General features: G+C 32.8%; 2 protein-coding genes across 2 annotated transcripts in view; one reads left to right on the top strand and one right to left on the bottom strand.

Moving 5' to 3' along the window:
• LOC129219873 (golgin subfamily B member 1-like) overlaps window positions 1-318 on the bottom strand; it is a 31,948-nt gene extending 31,630 nt beyond the window's left edge. Inside the window, exon 1 of the mRNA XM_054854184.1 lies at window positions 111-318. Coding sequence (XP_054710159.1) covers window positions 111-196 — 86 coding nt within the window. The 5' untranslated portion in view covers window positions 197-318. The remainder of the gene's footprint in view (window positions 1-110) is intronic.
• A 262-nt stretch (window positions 319-580) lies between these two features.
• On the top strand, window positions 581-17,306 carry LOC129219872 (cytochrome c oxidase subunit 6A2, mitochondrial-like). Its single transcript, XM_054854183.1, has 3 exons — window positions 581-716; window positions 6,495-6,655; window positions 17,090-17,306. The coding sequence occupies exons 1-3, from the start codon at window positions 623-625 to the stop codon at window positions 17,168-17,170; spliced, it is 336 nt and encodes a 111-aa protein (XP_054710158.1). The 5' UTR covers window positions 581-622; the 3' UTR covers window positions 17,171-17,306.
• Window positions 17,307-17,673: the final 367 nt, after the last annotated feature.

Genomic DNA, 17,673 nt, shown 5'->3' with positions numbered 1-17,673 from the left:
TGGACTCTTCAACTGCAGATGAATTAATGGCATTGAAACATAAAAAGCGACATTAAAAGAATTATTTGAAGTAAACAGAATATACAGAATACTGAGAGATTAAATTTTACTTTTCGTAATCATTTTGAAGAAATCTGTTGTTTGAAAGCTTTGGTACCGATTTTGCATTTGTTTTTAAAGCTGAAACTTTTTTCATGCTGTACAACAGCTGGCACTAACTATTCACAGCAACAATAAGCAAAGGAAATATACTACATTTGAAGACAAATGAAAGCCAATATTTTTTATAAAAATTCTTTATAAATTAAGGGATTCACGCTTCATAAAGGAAGGAGTTCTGTTGCCAAGGTAACTTAAGCTTTCGCTATTGCCATTTACTAAAAACAAAAAATTTTTTTTTTTTTTGAAAATTGCTTTTGAATCCGTTTATACATTCATCTATTAAAAACACATAAATTTCAAGAATAAGTAAATAATTGAAGGTTTAGTTAATATTTTCACACCTTATTATTTTTAATTTTAGTATGCATGGCTTACTGATATAACTGTTCGAACACGACTTATGAAGCTCATATATAAGGAATACTAAAGTGGCAACATTATTTGTCATTCACAGGTCAAGATGGCGATGTTTCGCTCTCTTGTGCGATCTTTTCACTCTACTCCAGCGAGGTTGAATACAGTTCTTCATCCTCCAAATCCGAAAGATTATGTTGGTAATAACTGTTGTTTATTCTGCCTTCTTACTGCATTGTTTCTTTTGGATATTTTGTCGATAAGTTTGAAGTAACTAATAGCAGCACGTTTGTTTACAGAAATTTAATGTTTTATAAAATTGTTTATTTAAATCACGCAGCTGAAAGCACAAGATTCTTCAAAAGTAATAAGTCTCAATGGGAAAATAAATCATCGCTCCAACGAGACGTATTGAGTATTATAATCTCGATAGCATGAACTGGTCGATTCTGCTGTGATATTATCAGTTTCATGTTATTGAATTCAATGTTCACTCTCGATTTAGAATGAGCCTCATTCCAAATTACCTCAATGTAAGTTGTAAGATAATTAGACGACGTTTTCAAGTTTAGAAACACTATATCATTTCCAAAATACATAGAGGTAGGTAGGCAGTGGTGTCAAATATTGACACTGATGCCTGTGCGAGAAATATTTTTCCTTTGCATACGAAAACATAGAACAGGAAAAAATCAATTTGCATAGGATTACCAAAATAATTCACCCTAAATTTTGAATGCCGCCGCAATTTTTCCAGTTATCGAAATATCCCAAATCATGGGTGCCCATCCCACCCCTGAAGGATGGTGCATCCCCGGTGTAAACCTAACAATGACTTGGTATGTAATACAATCAGCCGCGCTTAAAAAAATATCATCCAACCACTGATGCGTTTTACAGCCTGAGATACGATCGCAGCTGGAAGTCGACTAGGATAACCGTTAGCCCCTCTTTTGTACATAGTTACAAGTGACCTTTTACTTTCAAGAGATGAACTGGGATTTCTTCCCAAGAAATAGACGAAAAATTTGACTTGAAAAAAAGTTTTTCTTGAGAAACGTTGAGTATGTGTGTATGCGATTAAGCGGGGTATGGATGAAAAAAAATTTTCTAAAAGTGAAGAAATTTAACATTATTGCTATAGGATTTTTTTTTTTTTTTTGTTCCATGGATTTAAAATTCCAAAAAGTGGGGTATTCAGTTATCCATAACCCAATTAAGTGGGGACGACTTGCAAGGATATTTTTTCACACCTCATCTTTTATAAGCCTCTTGTTGTTAAAGAGAAGTTGTTTTGCTTGAAATTTACTGTTGTAGTGTAGAATGATATTTTCAATGCCTGTTATTTAGCATTTGTTTTGTTTTGCCATGTGTTCGACTAACAAAAAGTTATAGATTTGTATCTGGTAATAACATTTAATGTTTTTTTATGAAAACTGCTTCCTTTCTCCTTTAAAATGTCATTCTGGCTTTTTTTTTTTTTTTTTTTTTTGTAATATATTAAATAAAACATATTTTGGTTTTATATGAAAAATTAGTGTTAATGTAATCATAATAATAGTTATTTAAACCAAACAAATGATCTTATATTTAAAAAAAAATTTGCTATGTGCCCTGTCCGAATATTTAAATTATCTAAATAGAATAATGCAGTTGAATTAAAAAAAATAAGTTAATTAGCTAAATGTAACATGCTACAACTCTCAGGGAAGAGATTGGCATTTGATTCTTTATATTTATCTGCACTATAGTGATAACCCTACCAAGTATTAATGCATCTAATGAACATAATTTGGAAATTGCAACAAAACAAAATATTAGGCACCTAACAGACTGATGTTAATTTCAACATCAGTTTTTCTGACTTTTGTGCCTTTTTACCATTTTGGTTTTAAGCCAAGGTTTTTTTTAAAATTAACTTCATATGTGCCTGTATTGATTCATTTAACTGGCTACTAACCATTCTGCTTTGAATTTTTTTACACAATTCCTTTATGTGTCTAGTCTGTTTTAATGTTGGAGTATTCATAAACTAATATTTTCGTCACTTTCAGGAAAGTTGGGAACTTTTTTTTAAATATAAATTTGATATGAGGATCAGTGTTAGAACTGGGTAGTTGTTAGTCATTTCGATGCCAAGCATCTTATTTGACCACTAGATTTCCAAACCTAAGTGGCTAATTTGATGCGTAATGTTTTGGATTGCATCAAAACTTTTTGGTTACAGATGTGATATACCCCCCCCATTTGGCGACATTCGTTTTTTTTTGCACAAAATTAAAATATTTTTCTCGCCAATGAGGCGATAATTTTTTATGCATGGCATCCCTGGCCAAACTAACCTGTGTTTAGCAACCCGAAGGCAATCTTACAGATCTGTTCAAACTTGTTTACTTGGGTTGTTTGGGTTTCACGCAGGAGAGATACGTGGTGTTGTTTCGTGCAATATACCTTACAGGAATGCTTATTTTGTGTTAGTTTAAATTCAGTAGTTGTGTTTTGAAGTAAAAACATTAGAAAATGCCAGTTTCTTCAAACTTGAAGGTTAATTAAAAGTTAACTCCAACGTGGTGTGTATCTGTAACGTGCCATTGTCATATGATGTATTGTTTTAGACTGAGTGTGAATATTTATACCATATAAAAAGGTAAGTTCTTTATTTTAGAATTTAAAAAAAACCTCTCACTTCCAAAATTCTTTGTTTTTACAAATCCTTGAGGGGTTCTTGTAGTTTTTAACTTTATTTTTACTGTATGTAAATTAATTTTACAGAAATAGTACGGTTATTTTGTTCTAAAAGTTAATTCTTATCGATGCCACGAATTATTTAGACATTCTATTAACGTGCCTCCTTTAGGTACTGAATTTTATGTTAACAATTGAAAGTTCTTTCGGTTGTACTCTTAAAAATGCAGAATTTTATTAATAAATCTGCACAATAATGGTGCATATTTCACACTTAAAACTGTCATTATTGTACACTGAACGGAAGGAGCCACCCTTGGGTATCTCCATGAAAATATACATAACTGTGACCATACTCCGACTGTAATGTATAATGTATATTAACAGTCGGAGGGGTGAGCCAGAGGTCTCATAGTACTTTCGTAATGAGACCGAGGCAGGGCCGGCGAGCCGAGGTCTCATTACGAAAGTACTATGAGACAGAGGGCTCGTATCCCGGAGAAATGATGAAAAAAAATTAATGCATTAATTTCGACTTGTAATTAATACAATAATTTATTTCATTGTATTTTAATATGTTTACAAAAAACCCAGGCCCTGTACATTTTTGAAGCATATATTCCTGATGTTTTTTGTTGTGCTTTTATGTTGTTTTTATATATATTGTGTTCTGAAGTGCTTTGATAATGTTTTTTTATCTGATTTTTTCCTGTTGGCGCTAAAAAAGCATCGCTAAGAACGATGTATGACATATGTCGTCATACATCGTTTTCTTGGCGACGCTTTCTTGGCGCCAACAGGAAAAAGTCGCCAAGGGTGGGGTATATCTAGTGATGTAAAATACCTGGGTATTTATTTTTAGGGGTAAATACCCAAAATGGGTATTTATTTCAAAAATTTATATTTAACCAAAATACTTTTCTGTATGTATTCCAGGTGACAGGAAAAAACGTCCCCAGTAAAACGTCCCCGGAAATAACGTCCCCGGATGAAACATCCCCGGAAAAAACGTCCCCTAGGAAAAACCGTCCCTTAGGAAAAAACGTCCCTGTTGAAAATGCGTCCCGTATAAACAAAATTGAGATGCAAAGTGTTTTACCACTTCCACTAACGAATTGCATTTTGTTCAGCATTTGTTTGAACACCCTGTTTTATAGTAATGAAATAGCGTCAATGTGCGAGAGATACTGGCGATAAGAGAAAACAGAGAAAAAATCTCCCGTAAAAAATTCTAAATTCAGTTTTTAAAGCGCCAAAAAAACTACACATGAAATTAAAAATATTTTAGTGACGCCATCTATTAGCTAGCTGGTTAACTAGAGCCGTACTATTGTAGGGAGTTGGAGCAATTCATAAAGGCAATGATGTATGTCTCTTGTTAACTAGATACTTAATAGATGGCGCCACTAAAACCCTTTCTTAATTCAATGTATTCAACCAAAATGCTGCTAAAGTTTTAATAAATTGCATAAAATGATTAAAAAAACTTAGCATCTCAATTTTGTTTATACGGGACGTTTTTTCATAGGGGACGTTACTTCCAGGGACTTTTCTTCCGGGGACGTTTTTTCCTAGAACCTGTATTCCACTATGTATATATACAGGGTGTTTTGTTTTAACCTTCAAGACCTCTATTTTCCCAACCGTTAGTCCTAATGCATACTTCCAATTGCAAAAATGTTCAAAATCAGATGCAGACTTAAGATAGTGAAAATTTGAAGTGAAAATAAAAATGAGTAAAAAAATACAAATTTTTACTTTTTACATGGGCCCCAGGTCCTCTGACTTATATTTAAGGAAATAATCTCCATTGAAAAACAATTCCAACAAAAAAAGTTTGACATTGGAACGACCAATATTCACTGAGAAATGAAACGCTGTGTTTTGTGACTTACACCACTTGACACTCGTCATCAGTAACATTTTTGAGGGGAAATATAGCAGTTAATGAGTGTTTATATAAAATTATATGTGTGCAGAGTGTGGTTTTTCAAATTGTTCAAGGTTTTGCAGCGTGTTTTGCGCATCATGGCATAACATTTGCATGAATTTTTGAATAGAAATGGAAAAATGTAAATACCTTTTGTTTTTTACTTTGCGAACCTGTCGGTCTTCTGAAAGGGTAATAAGTTCTAATCTCATCTTCTGCATGGTCCTTTAAAACTTTCAAATGAAATATCTCCCTGTGTTTTTATTGCACAAATGTCAAGTTTTTTTGTGTCAGTAAGTTTTAAATGCAGATCATTTCTCTAATTATAAGTTAGGGGACCTAGGGCCGTATAAAAAGTTAAATTTTGTAGTTTTTTACTCATTTTTATTTTTGCTTCAAACTTTCAATATCTTTACTCCGCATCTGTTTTTTAAATATTTTGCAATTCGAAATATGCATCTAGGACTAACGGTTGCAAAAATAAAGGTCTTGCAGATTAAAACAGAACTCCCTGTATAACCAACCATATACAAAACAATAAATTATTCCCTAAAATTTAAATTTTGATCACATATTTAAAGAATTATTGTGTAAAACAACTCAGCAATCTAATATGATATTCACATTAAATGCGTTGGATATGCCTAATCAATGTTGATAGCCAAATTTCAGATCTAAAAAGCCATTCTTCAAAAAGTAAAAAACTTAACTGATTACAAAAAAAAAAAAACATCTTCTCCAATTATGGCATTGAAAAGAAAGATTCTATGTTTCACGATATATTTCTTTCATAATTTCATTAAGTCTTTCAATAAAAAATATTATAAACTGTGTAATACATAGGTATGTATCAGTTTTACCGATTATTTCATATTTAGATTTAAAAAAAATATTTCTCATTCACTTTTTGCATTTTTTTGTGAAATACCCAGTTTTTGGGTATTTACCCAGGCCTTGGGTAAATACCTGGGTAAATACCCAAAAAATATTTACCTACCCGCTGGGTATTTACCCGATCCACATCACTAGGTATATCACATCAGTTCCACTTTTTGTTCGCAACATTTTTTCGTGATTGAGACTGCCGCAATTGAGGTGAAGAATAAATTTAAAAGTTAATTTCAAATGCAGTCAATTTTGTTTTTGTAAAAAATAATTTTCTTCTGAATATTTTGCATTTTCCTTTTATTTATGCTTCTGACAATGGGTTGCATTTCTATTTAATAGAAAAAAAGTATTATGATATGTATTTGAATAATATTTTGATGCCTAAATATTAATCCTAGGCATCATTATGATGTTAAAATTTAAAGTGTTTTTTCTTTACCTGTTTTGTAACTTTAAAAAAAATTCATTCTCATAGCTGGAATGAAATTATGGAGGAACTTGACTATATTTGTGGCTGCACCTTCCATTGTTCTGTGCATGATCAATGCTTATTTGGGTGAAAAAGAACATATGGAACATTTAGAGGAGCATCGTCCAGAATTTATTCCCTATGAGCATCTGCGAATTCGTAAGAAAGTAAGTAATTTTTTTACATAATTTTTTCAAAACACTTTGAGGATGATACTGTTTGGTCCTTCTGCAGCATAATTTACATTTAGAGCAAGATCCCATGAGCGCCAGACCTACGTCATAGTATATAGGCCCAAAATTTTTCTGCGTAAACGCATCACAATTGGCAAGAAAGGTTATATTATTAGTTAAATAATATAACCTAAATATAGCTAAGGTATAAATTATTAGTTAAGCTGAGGTGTGTTGGCTTTGCCAGGAAACAGGTAGTAAATGTTGCATAAAAAAACTGAGTCATTCCATGTCATGTGACCACGTCGTCTCCACCTGACCATCTCCGATTTGAACAAAATTTCATAGAAGTTCAGATATGCCTTTGAAACTTGGCTATACAAATTTTCAGCTTCCAAGGCCCAAATTCTGAGGATCTAGGATTGATTTTAAAATAAGGCTCCATAATGGCAGATCAACCTTGTGAAATGAATTGCCATGTTTAGCACGGTTCCCCCATTTGAGGCCATTTTGGAGCACACTTTTTTTCTTTTAGAGTAAAGGTCAAGATTCACGGTCGTCACTCGCCACTTGGCGACCTAGTTTGAAAAAGTGGCGACTTAAAAAAACGTCCTCAGTCGCCATTTTTCCCCATGTTATTCCTAACAAAAAAAAATCTTGGGATGAACAAGAATTATGCAAACTCAATAGGGTAGAAGAAAATAAATCACTTTGGAAGCATACTCCTGAGGATAAACACTGAGAGGAGGGGAGGAGGTGATCAAGGGAAGATCGTTTTTTTTTTTTTTTTTTTTTTGACCAGAACGGCAATACTTTCAAGTTACAAGTGAAACATAGGCACCATATTTGGTCACTCACAAGATGGAAGTAGGCAAGATATTTCAGCGCTTTAGTTACCAAAAACAAACTAGAATTTGGTGTTTATTCAAATGCAAACTAATGAAAATAATGCAAATTGTGCTGTGAAGCATTTTATTTATTTATTATTATTATTTAAATTATTTAAAATAGATTTATTGAGAAATGAAAAATTTTGTATTTAAAATTTCATCTTATCCTTATTGCATTGGACGCTACTGTGCTAAAAACTATAACAGTTCAATTAAATTGATGTTTAATGAGGGTTTTTTATTTTATAATTATTTTTATACTACAAATTCAAAAACCTAAATCTTTATTTTTAGCGCAGTCGCCATATTTGGTCACTTCCAACATGAAAGTAGACAAGATTCTCTAAGTGCCTAAGTTTCCAAAAACAGAATTAGATGTCTATTGCAATACAATTCAAACTATTGAACATCCCACAAAAAGTTCCGTATTGTTTCCCCCTGGATAATTAATTATTTTCTTGAAAAATTCAAAAAATTTTCCTTCACATTTTTTCTTCATATTTTATCCTTAATGCTTTGGACGCTAATGGGCTAAAAGCTGATTTTTTCATCTAAATTATTGTTTTTTGAGGGTTTTTAAATTATTAATAATTACTTTTATGCAATAAATTCAAAAATCTATTATCTGAAATTTTTCGCATAGTCGCCATGTTTGGTCATTCGCAAGATGGAAGAAGACAAGAATATTAATTGCCTAAGTTTCCAAAAACAGAATTGGATGCTAATCTCAATCCAAACTACTAAAAATAACATAAAAAGTGCCAGAAATAATGTTTTTTTTTTTTAACTTAGTTATTTTCTGGAAAAGGGAAATTTTATCAGCAAAATTGTATTTGATTCTCACTGCTTTAGAGGCTTTGCCGATAAACTAAAACTATTTCATCTAAAATGCAGTTCTTCTCATGGATTTGTTTATCAATTGATTTTGAAAAAAGAAAAATAAAGAAATAAAAACGTATTTTAACTTACATTTTGCAAAATGCATGTTTATAGCTTTTAAAATTTACTTTGTAAAGCTTTATATATATATATATATATATATATATATATATATATATATATATATATATATATATATATATATATATATATATATTTTATAAAAGCAGCAAAAATACCCCCTCCCCCCATTTTATTCTTCAAAACTCGGCGAGATGGTGGCCACTAAGTGTTTTGGGTCTAGTAGCCACTGGTCACTTAGAAATTTTCTGAATCTTGGCCTTTATTTTAGAGGTATACTATATCCTCAAGATTTGTGTCTTGAAAACTGAAAATTTGCATAGGTTAGTTTCAAAGGCATGTTTGCACCTCTCTAGAACATCCTCCAAATCGGAGATGGTTAGATGGGGACCACCAGGTCACGTAACATGGAATGAATCTTTGATGTTTAGTTTTTGCCACAATTTTACGTACCTTGCTACCTGTTTTCTGCTGAAGCCAGCATAACTCAGCTTATTTAATAGCCAATCTTTCTAACCTGCTGTGATGCCGTTACGTGGAAAAATTTTGGGCCTTTATAATATGATGTATGCCTGGTTCTCATGGCTCTTGGACTGATAATTTTTGTTTTGAACTGCATAATTCTTTCTGTCTTTTTTGTGCAATGCTAGAAAAGTGATGAAAAAATGATGTTGAAGAAAAAATACTTTTTAAAAGCATGAACTTTGTGCATGAAATAGATGAAAGTACTTTTACTTGCAATTTGATTCTCTCGCATATATAAAGATTCATTAATGTGTATTTAGGCTGGGCAATGCATCGCAAAAAAAGGGTGTTCATCCCACATCATTAAACAGGTTTAGAATTTTTCTCTAAACCAATTCGATACTTCACCGACTGCAAATCCAAACACCAATGTTTAGACACTGGGCCATGGTCGTTGTGCATTGCCGTTTTAATCTCGTAATTTTTTCAAAGCACTGGGGAAACAGGGGCACCCTGATGGAAGGTTACTGCGACTTACCAAAAATATTCTCATTATATATAAAAAAAAAAGAAATTCTAACTCTTTGATAAATTTGGAGACTACTTTGAAATTGTCTTTTTAAAATATGTTTAATGTCTCTTTTCATTCGATACATGTTTGTTTTTATTCTCGTATTTATGATTCGGTAAAATTCAAAGTACAATTCAGGAGATTAAAAAAAAATTTCCTTCCCAAAAATTTGAGTTCTGGGCGTCTCTGTATCAAAGTATCATTAGTGAACTAAGACCTCCATTTTTCTCAAAACTTGCAGGAAATGCAATTTTAAGTCATGACGAAAAACATATTGATGAACAAAGTGTATTGAATAATCCGTCATCGATACACTTTGAATATACGAGGGTATTTTAGTGTTTCGAGCAACCCTTTTTTAAATGCAAGCGTATGAGATTTTCCCAGGAGTGTTCCTATAGGGCATACTCTATATATGCCATATACTCTCATACATTTTTTAGACATGTAGCCCATACTCTCAAGCTTCCAAATTTTCATTAAGAATTCAGTTTTTATCATCGCATTTTGAAATTTTCCTAAAGCAATGAAATGATTTAGCTCCCAGTTACAATTTTGACCAAGGAAATCCCATAGCTGCACGTAAAGAGTAGTTATTAATCATTATATTGGTAGTTAAAGGTAATTTTCAAAACATAAGGAAAATATGGAACGTTAATTTTACTAGTTTTTTTTTCTCCACCCTTGAAAACCTAGAACTCTATCACCCTTGGATTATACCCTCAAGAATTTCTGGACATATTATGTAGATGATCGCATACACATATTTCGAATAATTGATTACTGAGAGTTAGAAAAATTGATAGAAACATCACTGCTATTTCCATGTGCTCACATTTTTTTTGCATTGAAATAATAGTTTTCGTTGTAATCTCAAATCAAATGTCTGTAATATTTATTGCTATCTTGCCCTTTCAACGTTGTTTTTTGATTTTGTTTTTTGACAATTTCTTGCTACTGTTAGAATCTGTTTATACAGCCATGGAAAAAATTATAAGGACAAGCAAAAAGTCGCCAATTCTCTATGCTACTTAATTGGAAAAAAATTCAAATATTTTCATGATAAAAATACATGAAACAAAGCTATTTCAAACAAACTTTGCTTAAAATTATTAAAATGCATGAATTTTTAAGGCATTACTAGCTTGCTACTTAGAAAAAATTATAAGGACATACATTTATTTTGAGACTGGGAACAAAAATTACTGCATACGTGTTTTGGGGTTACAAGGCACCCTTTTTCATTGCAAATAAGTGAGTTTATGAATGAAAAAACTTCTGAATGAATAGGAGCCGGGGAGAATCCTGTAGCGTGAATATAAAAACAAATATCAACAATAATTATATCACAATCAAGACTATGGGCTGCGGAGTCAGGCAATCTCATTTTCGGGTAAAGAAGTCAGAGTCAGGAGTCGAAGGTTTTTAATTCCAAGACTCAGAGTTGGAATCGTTCATTTTCCCTCAAAGTCCACGACTCTGCCAATTTTTGCGGAGTTGGACTTGTTTTGGGCTAAAGAAGTTGTAGTCTAAGACTACAATTAAGAGTCGGCATCAGTCATTTACCCTAAGTGCCTAAATTTTTGCCATAGCTACAGACAGGCCTGGATTTACGTACAAGCTAAGCAAGCTATGGCTTAGGGCCCGTTTTGTTAGGGGTTTTCAGCGCTCGGAAATTAGCATGATTCCTTCCTAACAAAAAAAAAGGACTTGAAAAAATAATTTTTTTTTCTAATGCTTGAAAATTTGGAAAAAGTGAGACTACAAACCACAAATAGGATTAAGTAGGAAGAAGAAATGCCAATATGTGTCAAATTCAGCTCCTTATTAACATCTTGCACCAAAAATATAAAAACCACGGTTCTCACATTTCTGAAACATATTACAAATTTTTGTGACTCACATGTTTCATATCTTGCTATTTATTTAATTCTGAATGCAGTATTAAATAAATAGCAATCTTTTAGTATTGCTTCCTTTTTGCTTACTTCTTCTGTATATTGTCAATTAGTCCAGTCAATAGATACATTTTACCTTGCAAAAAATGGGGTCAAAGATTTTATTTTTTTAATTTGCACATATTGGTGCCGACATGGAAAAACCAAGTTATCCAACACGAAAGACCCCGGGAGAACTTTTGGGGGCCGAAAAAACCACAAAAATTTATGACTTTTTTTGTTTTTTTTCCAAAATATCTCCGAAACGGTTCAACTTAGAAAAAAGTTTTAAATGTAAAGTTTAAAGAACATAAAATTGCCTACAACTTTTGTATTTACAACTTTTTTGTAGCACAAATAACAAGCTTGCTATAGCTCTTTGAAAATAGGCAGTTTTTCTCCACTCCGAAAAAAAAAGCTTTCACACTGAAAGCAAGGCGTCATAATTATTAGAACTTCAATAGAAACTTTAGTTTCAGAGAGTTTATCGACAGTTAGAGTAGTTTGAGTTTCTTGCTCACATCCTCCCCCCCCCCCCCCGCTAGACACAGTAGCAATTCTGGCTGACAGATTAGTTCCCACACTCCAAAAACAAACGATGTATTATGAAACTGAAATACATATATACGCATTCATTTAAAGCACATACGACGATGCAATAATAATTTTAAAAAAAACCTTCCCCACTGCTCACGAACTAACTTTTCTGATCTACAGAGGTAGTTTTCATCAGACTCCAATAATAGATGATATATTGTTGTTTGTAACTGGATTACACAATATATACAGTCATTTGAGGGATATAATTCGTACATTCTAGTCTAATTATTGCAAACAAAGATGCGATTTTTAAATATTAATGTGAAGGAATGAATATTAGGCAGCTAATAAGCAAACAATTAACACAGTCATGCATCCTATGATCTAATACAATAATAAACTCTCCCCCACCGCTCACGAACTAATATTTCTAGTCTAACAGAGGTAGTCTTCAGTCAGACTCCAATAACATATGATTTATATTGCAGTTTGTAATTGAATTACAAAATCTTCTCATTCATTTAAAGCCCATCATAATTCGTACCATCTATTCTATTACAAGCGAAAATGCAATATTCGAATATAAATGTGAATGAATAAATATTAGGGTGATAATAAGCAAATAATAGACATAAAAATGAATAAATAAAGGTACAATAGTAATACGTAATGAACACTTTGAAAAAATTCTGCAGAAACTGACTTTTTGAGGCATGAAAAACCCAAAAGAATTACCTTACAAAATGAAAATCCAACTGTAGAAGATTAATACATACATCTAAATTACAGAGAGATTCATTCGACCTTAAAGCAAATAGAGAAATAACAACAAAATACGCTGTTTATCTTCTTCGAAGCCGTTTTGAAGGTCCAGGTTCTCCTAGTTCAGAATCTGTAGGGGGTAGAAAGAAGCTGTGGTCCTTTAATTGTTCATCTATCTGTTACGGTAATTCCAAAAGCTCCTGGAACAAATTATCTTCTTCAGCAGTCTCATCCAAAGATGAAATTTCTGCAACATTTTCACAATTTGCGCCACTGCACTGTTTGCACATGCTGGAGCATTTTAAACCTGCCTTGTGACAAGAACAGGCTCCAGTACAATTTTTCTTGCAGGTACAAGGTACAATCTTCAAAAGATTCTGAGTAACTGAATCTCTTTTCGTGTCAACATGCATTAGACCTTGCGTCCTACATTCCCAACCCCATTTCTCTGGATCAATTATGTTGCCCAACCAACTTTGAATTTGGTGGTAGAACCGATATGAGTGATAACGTCCAGCATGCCCCCCCCCCCTCTTCACGTTGGACGTAGCCCTGCAAGATTTATCTTAGCCCTGTATACTAGTTTTATAAAAAGATTAAATTGCAAAGTATCCAAAGATAGGTTCAAATACTTTACGTCACCTGTGTATAATATTTGAAAAATGTTTTCTCCAGCTGCAGCTAAGGAAGGCATCATGATGACAGATTGGGTCCATAAATACTTCAATAACTTCCTTAATTTTAGGAGTTTTTTTTTTTTTTTTTGACTATTTTGTACAACTTAATTTTGCCTTGGCCAAAGATTGCCGAAGTCGTATCACACCCACTAGACGCATGGATGAAAAGAATATTGCTGGGGTCAAACTTAAAAGATTTAGTGGGGGAAAAAACAAATCACAAGCATTCCCTCTTCCAGGTTTTAAAAAGAACAAGTTGCTGAAAGGCTGTCCTAAAGCTGTCATCAGTTCTCTTGCTCACTATAACAACCTTTTCAATTTCTTTTGCCTTTGAAAGAGCAGTAAGTGAGTGAGTCGGCATCATCTTGAGTCTGCCTGACTTCAATACCACACTCTTCGAAATATGTCTCAAGAAGTAGAATAAGACAATTCTTTTTGTTATAATTTGCTAGAAATCTTTCTTCAGGAATTTAGTTAACATGATAGGTTCAACCATTACTTCAAGGGAAGAGATTGATTGCTCATTGATATAGCGTTTGTGACAGGCAGTGTGAATTGCCACTTCTTTTAAGAACTTCAAAAAACGCTGATGTTCTTTATTTTGTCGTTTTGCGCTGCATCTTTGAAGATTTTCTGTTCCCTTCTCCTTCACAATCTTTATTTCGCATTCATGCAAACTGATTTCAAACAAAATAATGATAATAATTAAAAAAAAACCACCTTGGTCAGGCGTAATCATTTCTAGGAAAAAAATTGTAATTCAGAACACACAAATTGATAAAACATACTCTCGCGCAAACCCTGAAGTGACCAACATGAGTAGCTATTGAGTCGATTCATCTCATTTGGAGAAAAAAAGGGGGGATGGAATGGGGGTGTTTTGTTTAAACTAAAGGGAACGGAGGCATTTACCCTCAGCTGTGAAAGACAAATGATTTCCAAGGTCAGACTGCCGGCGTTTCTCCTTTTTTCCTCCGTTATCCGATGCGCTTTCACGCACTTCGCTGAAGGGGTTCAGAAAAAGTGTGACTTTCAAGAAGCTGTAACTCGCTTGCTTTTCATGCTACAAAAATGTTGTAATGACAAAAGTTGAAGGAAATTTAATCCTCTTTAACATTTGAATTGGAAGTTTTTTTGTAATTTTAACCATTTTTGAGATATTTTGAAAATACTACAAAAAGTCAAAAATTTTTGGGGGGTTTCGGCCCCCAAAAGTTCTTCCGAGGTCTTTCGTGTTGGATAACTTGGTTTTTTCATATTGGCACTAGTATACACAAATTTAAAAAATAAAATCTTTGACCCCATTTTTTGTAAGGCAAGCCCGTTTTTTTCTACCTATTGACTGGACTAAATCTGTTTAGCACAGGAAAAAAATACACTACCTCTATTCCTTTTCGTTTTCTGCCCCACTTGCAACTGAAGCAAAGTTGTTGTCATAAGAAATCTGTAGCTTCTTTTTTCTTTTAAATTTAAAATAGTTTTTCTTTCAAAGTTAGAATTGGACTGTAAAAATCTACATTCAAGTTCTAAAATATCAGAGGTTGGAAAGCACAAATGAAGTGAGTTAAATAATTTTTAATTGTTCTGGAGTCCTTCAAAATAATTAGATAAGTCTTTGAAAATCCTAAGCAAAGTGGGCTCCAATTTTATTTCTTATCAAGTGTATACATTACAAATTGTTCAAATGGGCGGTATTTTACTCACTTGTTACCTATTTGCTAAAACTACACCATTTACATATTTAAATGCGTTTTTTTCTATTGATCATTTTGAATTTAAAATTCATTGATGTATTTGTCTGTGGGTTGGAGGGGCAATTAAAAACTAATTGTACCGAAACCCAATGTGAGAGATTAACAATGATTTGTCTTTTCTCTTCCTGTGCTCTTTCTTTCTGTCATCTGCTATCATTGATTTGTTGAATCAAAAACAATTTTTACTGTATGTTATCTTAATTTTTGAAAGAGTATATAACTTTTAAAAGGTTTAATTTGCCTCTTTCTGTCCTGATATTTTTGTAGTTCCAACTACATCTTATACGATTTCAAAATGTAGAATTTCGTGTCTATTTTTCAAAATTCCCCTTTGGTACCCCGACAATTGGGAATATTCTGTACTCCGCTTAAAGGGGAGTCCTTGGTCACCCTCTTGATATCATTCCCCATCTTAAGATCAATCCAAATAGGACATTGTGGGAAACTCATTAAAACACGATCAACAAAGTAAAATTACAGTAGACCCTCACTTTACGCGGTTTAAGATTTGACACCTTTGTATTATTTAACCCGGATGAGTTTCGGTTTTACGCAGATGCGCTAATGCAAACAGATAACATTTTCCTCTGTTTCAAAATCCAAACTCCTAAAGATTGCAGAATACATGTAATAAACTGCATTTTGGCGTGCTAATAACCGAACTTGGGTCCCTGGAGACATTTTGTGTGATTGGTTCCAGAGCTCTTTCCAGAAGTAAAGTTATTAATCTCACACAGTTCAGAACTCACTGGAAGAAGAGCTTTTAGGAGTGAAAGGAGGCCAAAACCAAGGAGGATGCCGACTTCGGTGGCACACAACCAAAAATGTTCACATTGAAAATTTTGAGCCATTCCTAGACAATAGAAATTATCTTTCTGATTTGTTAGTGCAGGAAGATTCTATCATGGAAATGATGTAAGTGACCATGGATGCGTTAATGCTCTGCAAAGAATTACAGAGAAAAATTTGTAATGACTGTCAAAAGACTATAATAGTCAGCTCTTCTTTATAAACAGAACACGAAATTAGTTTATATTTACTTTATGCATGTTGTGCATAAAAATCGCTATAAGTACACATTAAACTTATTATGCAATTAGTCATCACTAGAATGAAGTATTTTGTTATCTACGGAACCAAACCCCTATTGTAACACTAGTATTAGGTCTCAATTTACGCGGTTTCGATTTATGCAGCATTTCCGTGCAATGTAACCTCCACATAAAACGAAGGTCTACTGTATTGCTGTATATATCAGAGGAAAGAGATAAGCATAGTAAAGGGAAAAAACTAAAAAATGCTTCTTATAGCACCGAGAGAAACATTGTTCAAAATACAAAGGGGCCCCCATACCTGGAATAGCTTAGAGCCCTGTTAAGTCTGAATCTGGCCCTGGCTATGGAGTTAGGGGGTCGGAGTCCGACTAATTTTCAGCATGTTTGCCTTAAATTTCAATGTAGGTTCTAATGTTAAGTTTTCTTGAACTGTTCAAAATTGAACGCAAATTGTTCAAATCAAAAAACAAAATATGAGAATGAGGTGTCCTCTCCAAGATCTTCGAAACAAAAAAAAATGTTTAAATTGGACTATTCACTCAAAAGTTATAAGGGAGGACAGACATTTTCCCCCATCTCAATACTCTACTTTTTAATTTTTTGATATTCATTGAATTATTCATTTATTTTTGACCTTTTTTTTTGTTTTGTTTTTTGCAATATTTTTTTCAGGTGCATTCAGCCTTCTTTCATGTTTTCTTCTTCTTTCTCTGACTTTTTCTGGGAAAGTAGGCTAAAAAAATTAGTACACATGTTTCACATAAAATTTTTGATGTACATTTTATTTGTTTTGTTAATTTTTCCTTCTTTTTTACAGCGATTCCCATGGGGTGATGGTAACCACAGTCTGTTCCATAACCCAAAAGTTAATCCACTACCAGAGGGTTATGAGGATTGAATTATCTTACATAATTTTCTAGTGAACTGCAGATTTCTCACTTACTGAATATTTCTGAATGTATAGTATGATTCAATAAAATGTTAAACAAAAGTTATCTTGTAAATTAAAAAGGATTTTTCCTGTATAAATTTTACATTCATTCATATTGTGAGTTCATATTTGTGTAATTAGCTATTTCACTGCTTGTTTTCCCATATGGAATCAATCAACCACCAATCCCGAGTCTATAGCAATTCTATGTTAAATGATTGGAAATATCATTTGTAATTATTTTTAGCATACAATTTGCTAATATTTGTTTTTCTGCCCAATTTTTATATAGTTCTAGTTCAGGGAGCCTAGAATATTATTTGTGTTCTTTTGAAGAAGAAAAATTTTAACTGAGCAATACATGATGCAAAACATAGTTTTAAAACTAGTCTTTTCCAGTGTTAGTAGTTAGTGTTTAGTAACTGACACCGGAAAAGTAGAAGTTTAAAACTAAACTTCTACTTTTCTAG

The sequence above is a fragment of the Uloborus diversus genome, chromosome 4, assembly GCF_026930045.1.
Source record: "Uloborus diversus isolate 005 chromosome 4, Udiv.v.3.1, whole genome shotgun sequence".
Taxonomy (NCBI): domain Eukaryota; kingdom Metazoa; phylum Arthropoda; class Arachnida; order Araneae; family Uloboridae; genus Uloborus; species Uloborus diversus.
Note: the sequence above shows the minus strand (reverse complement) of the source record. Positions and strands in the feature narration are given on the sequence as shown.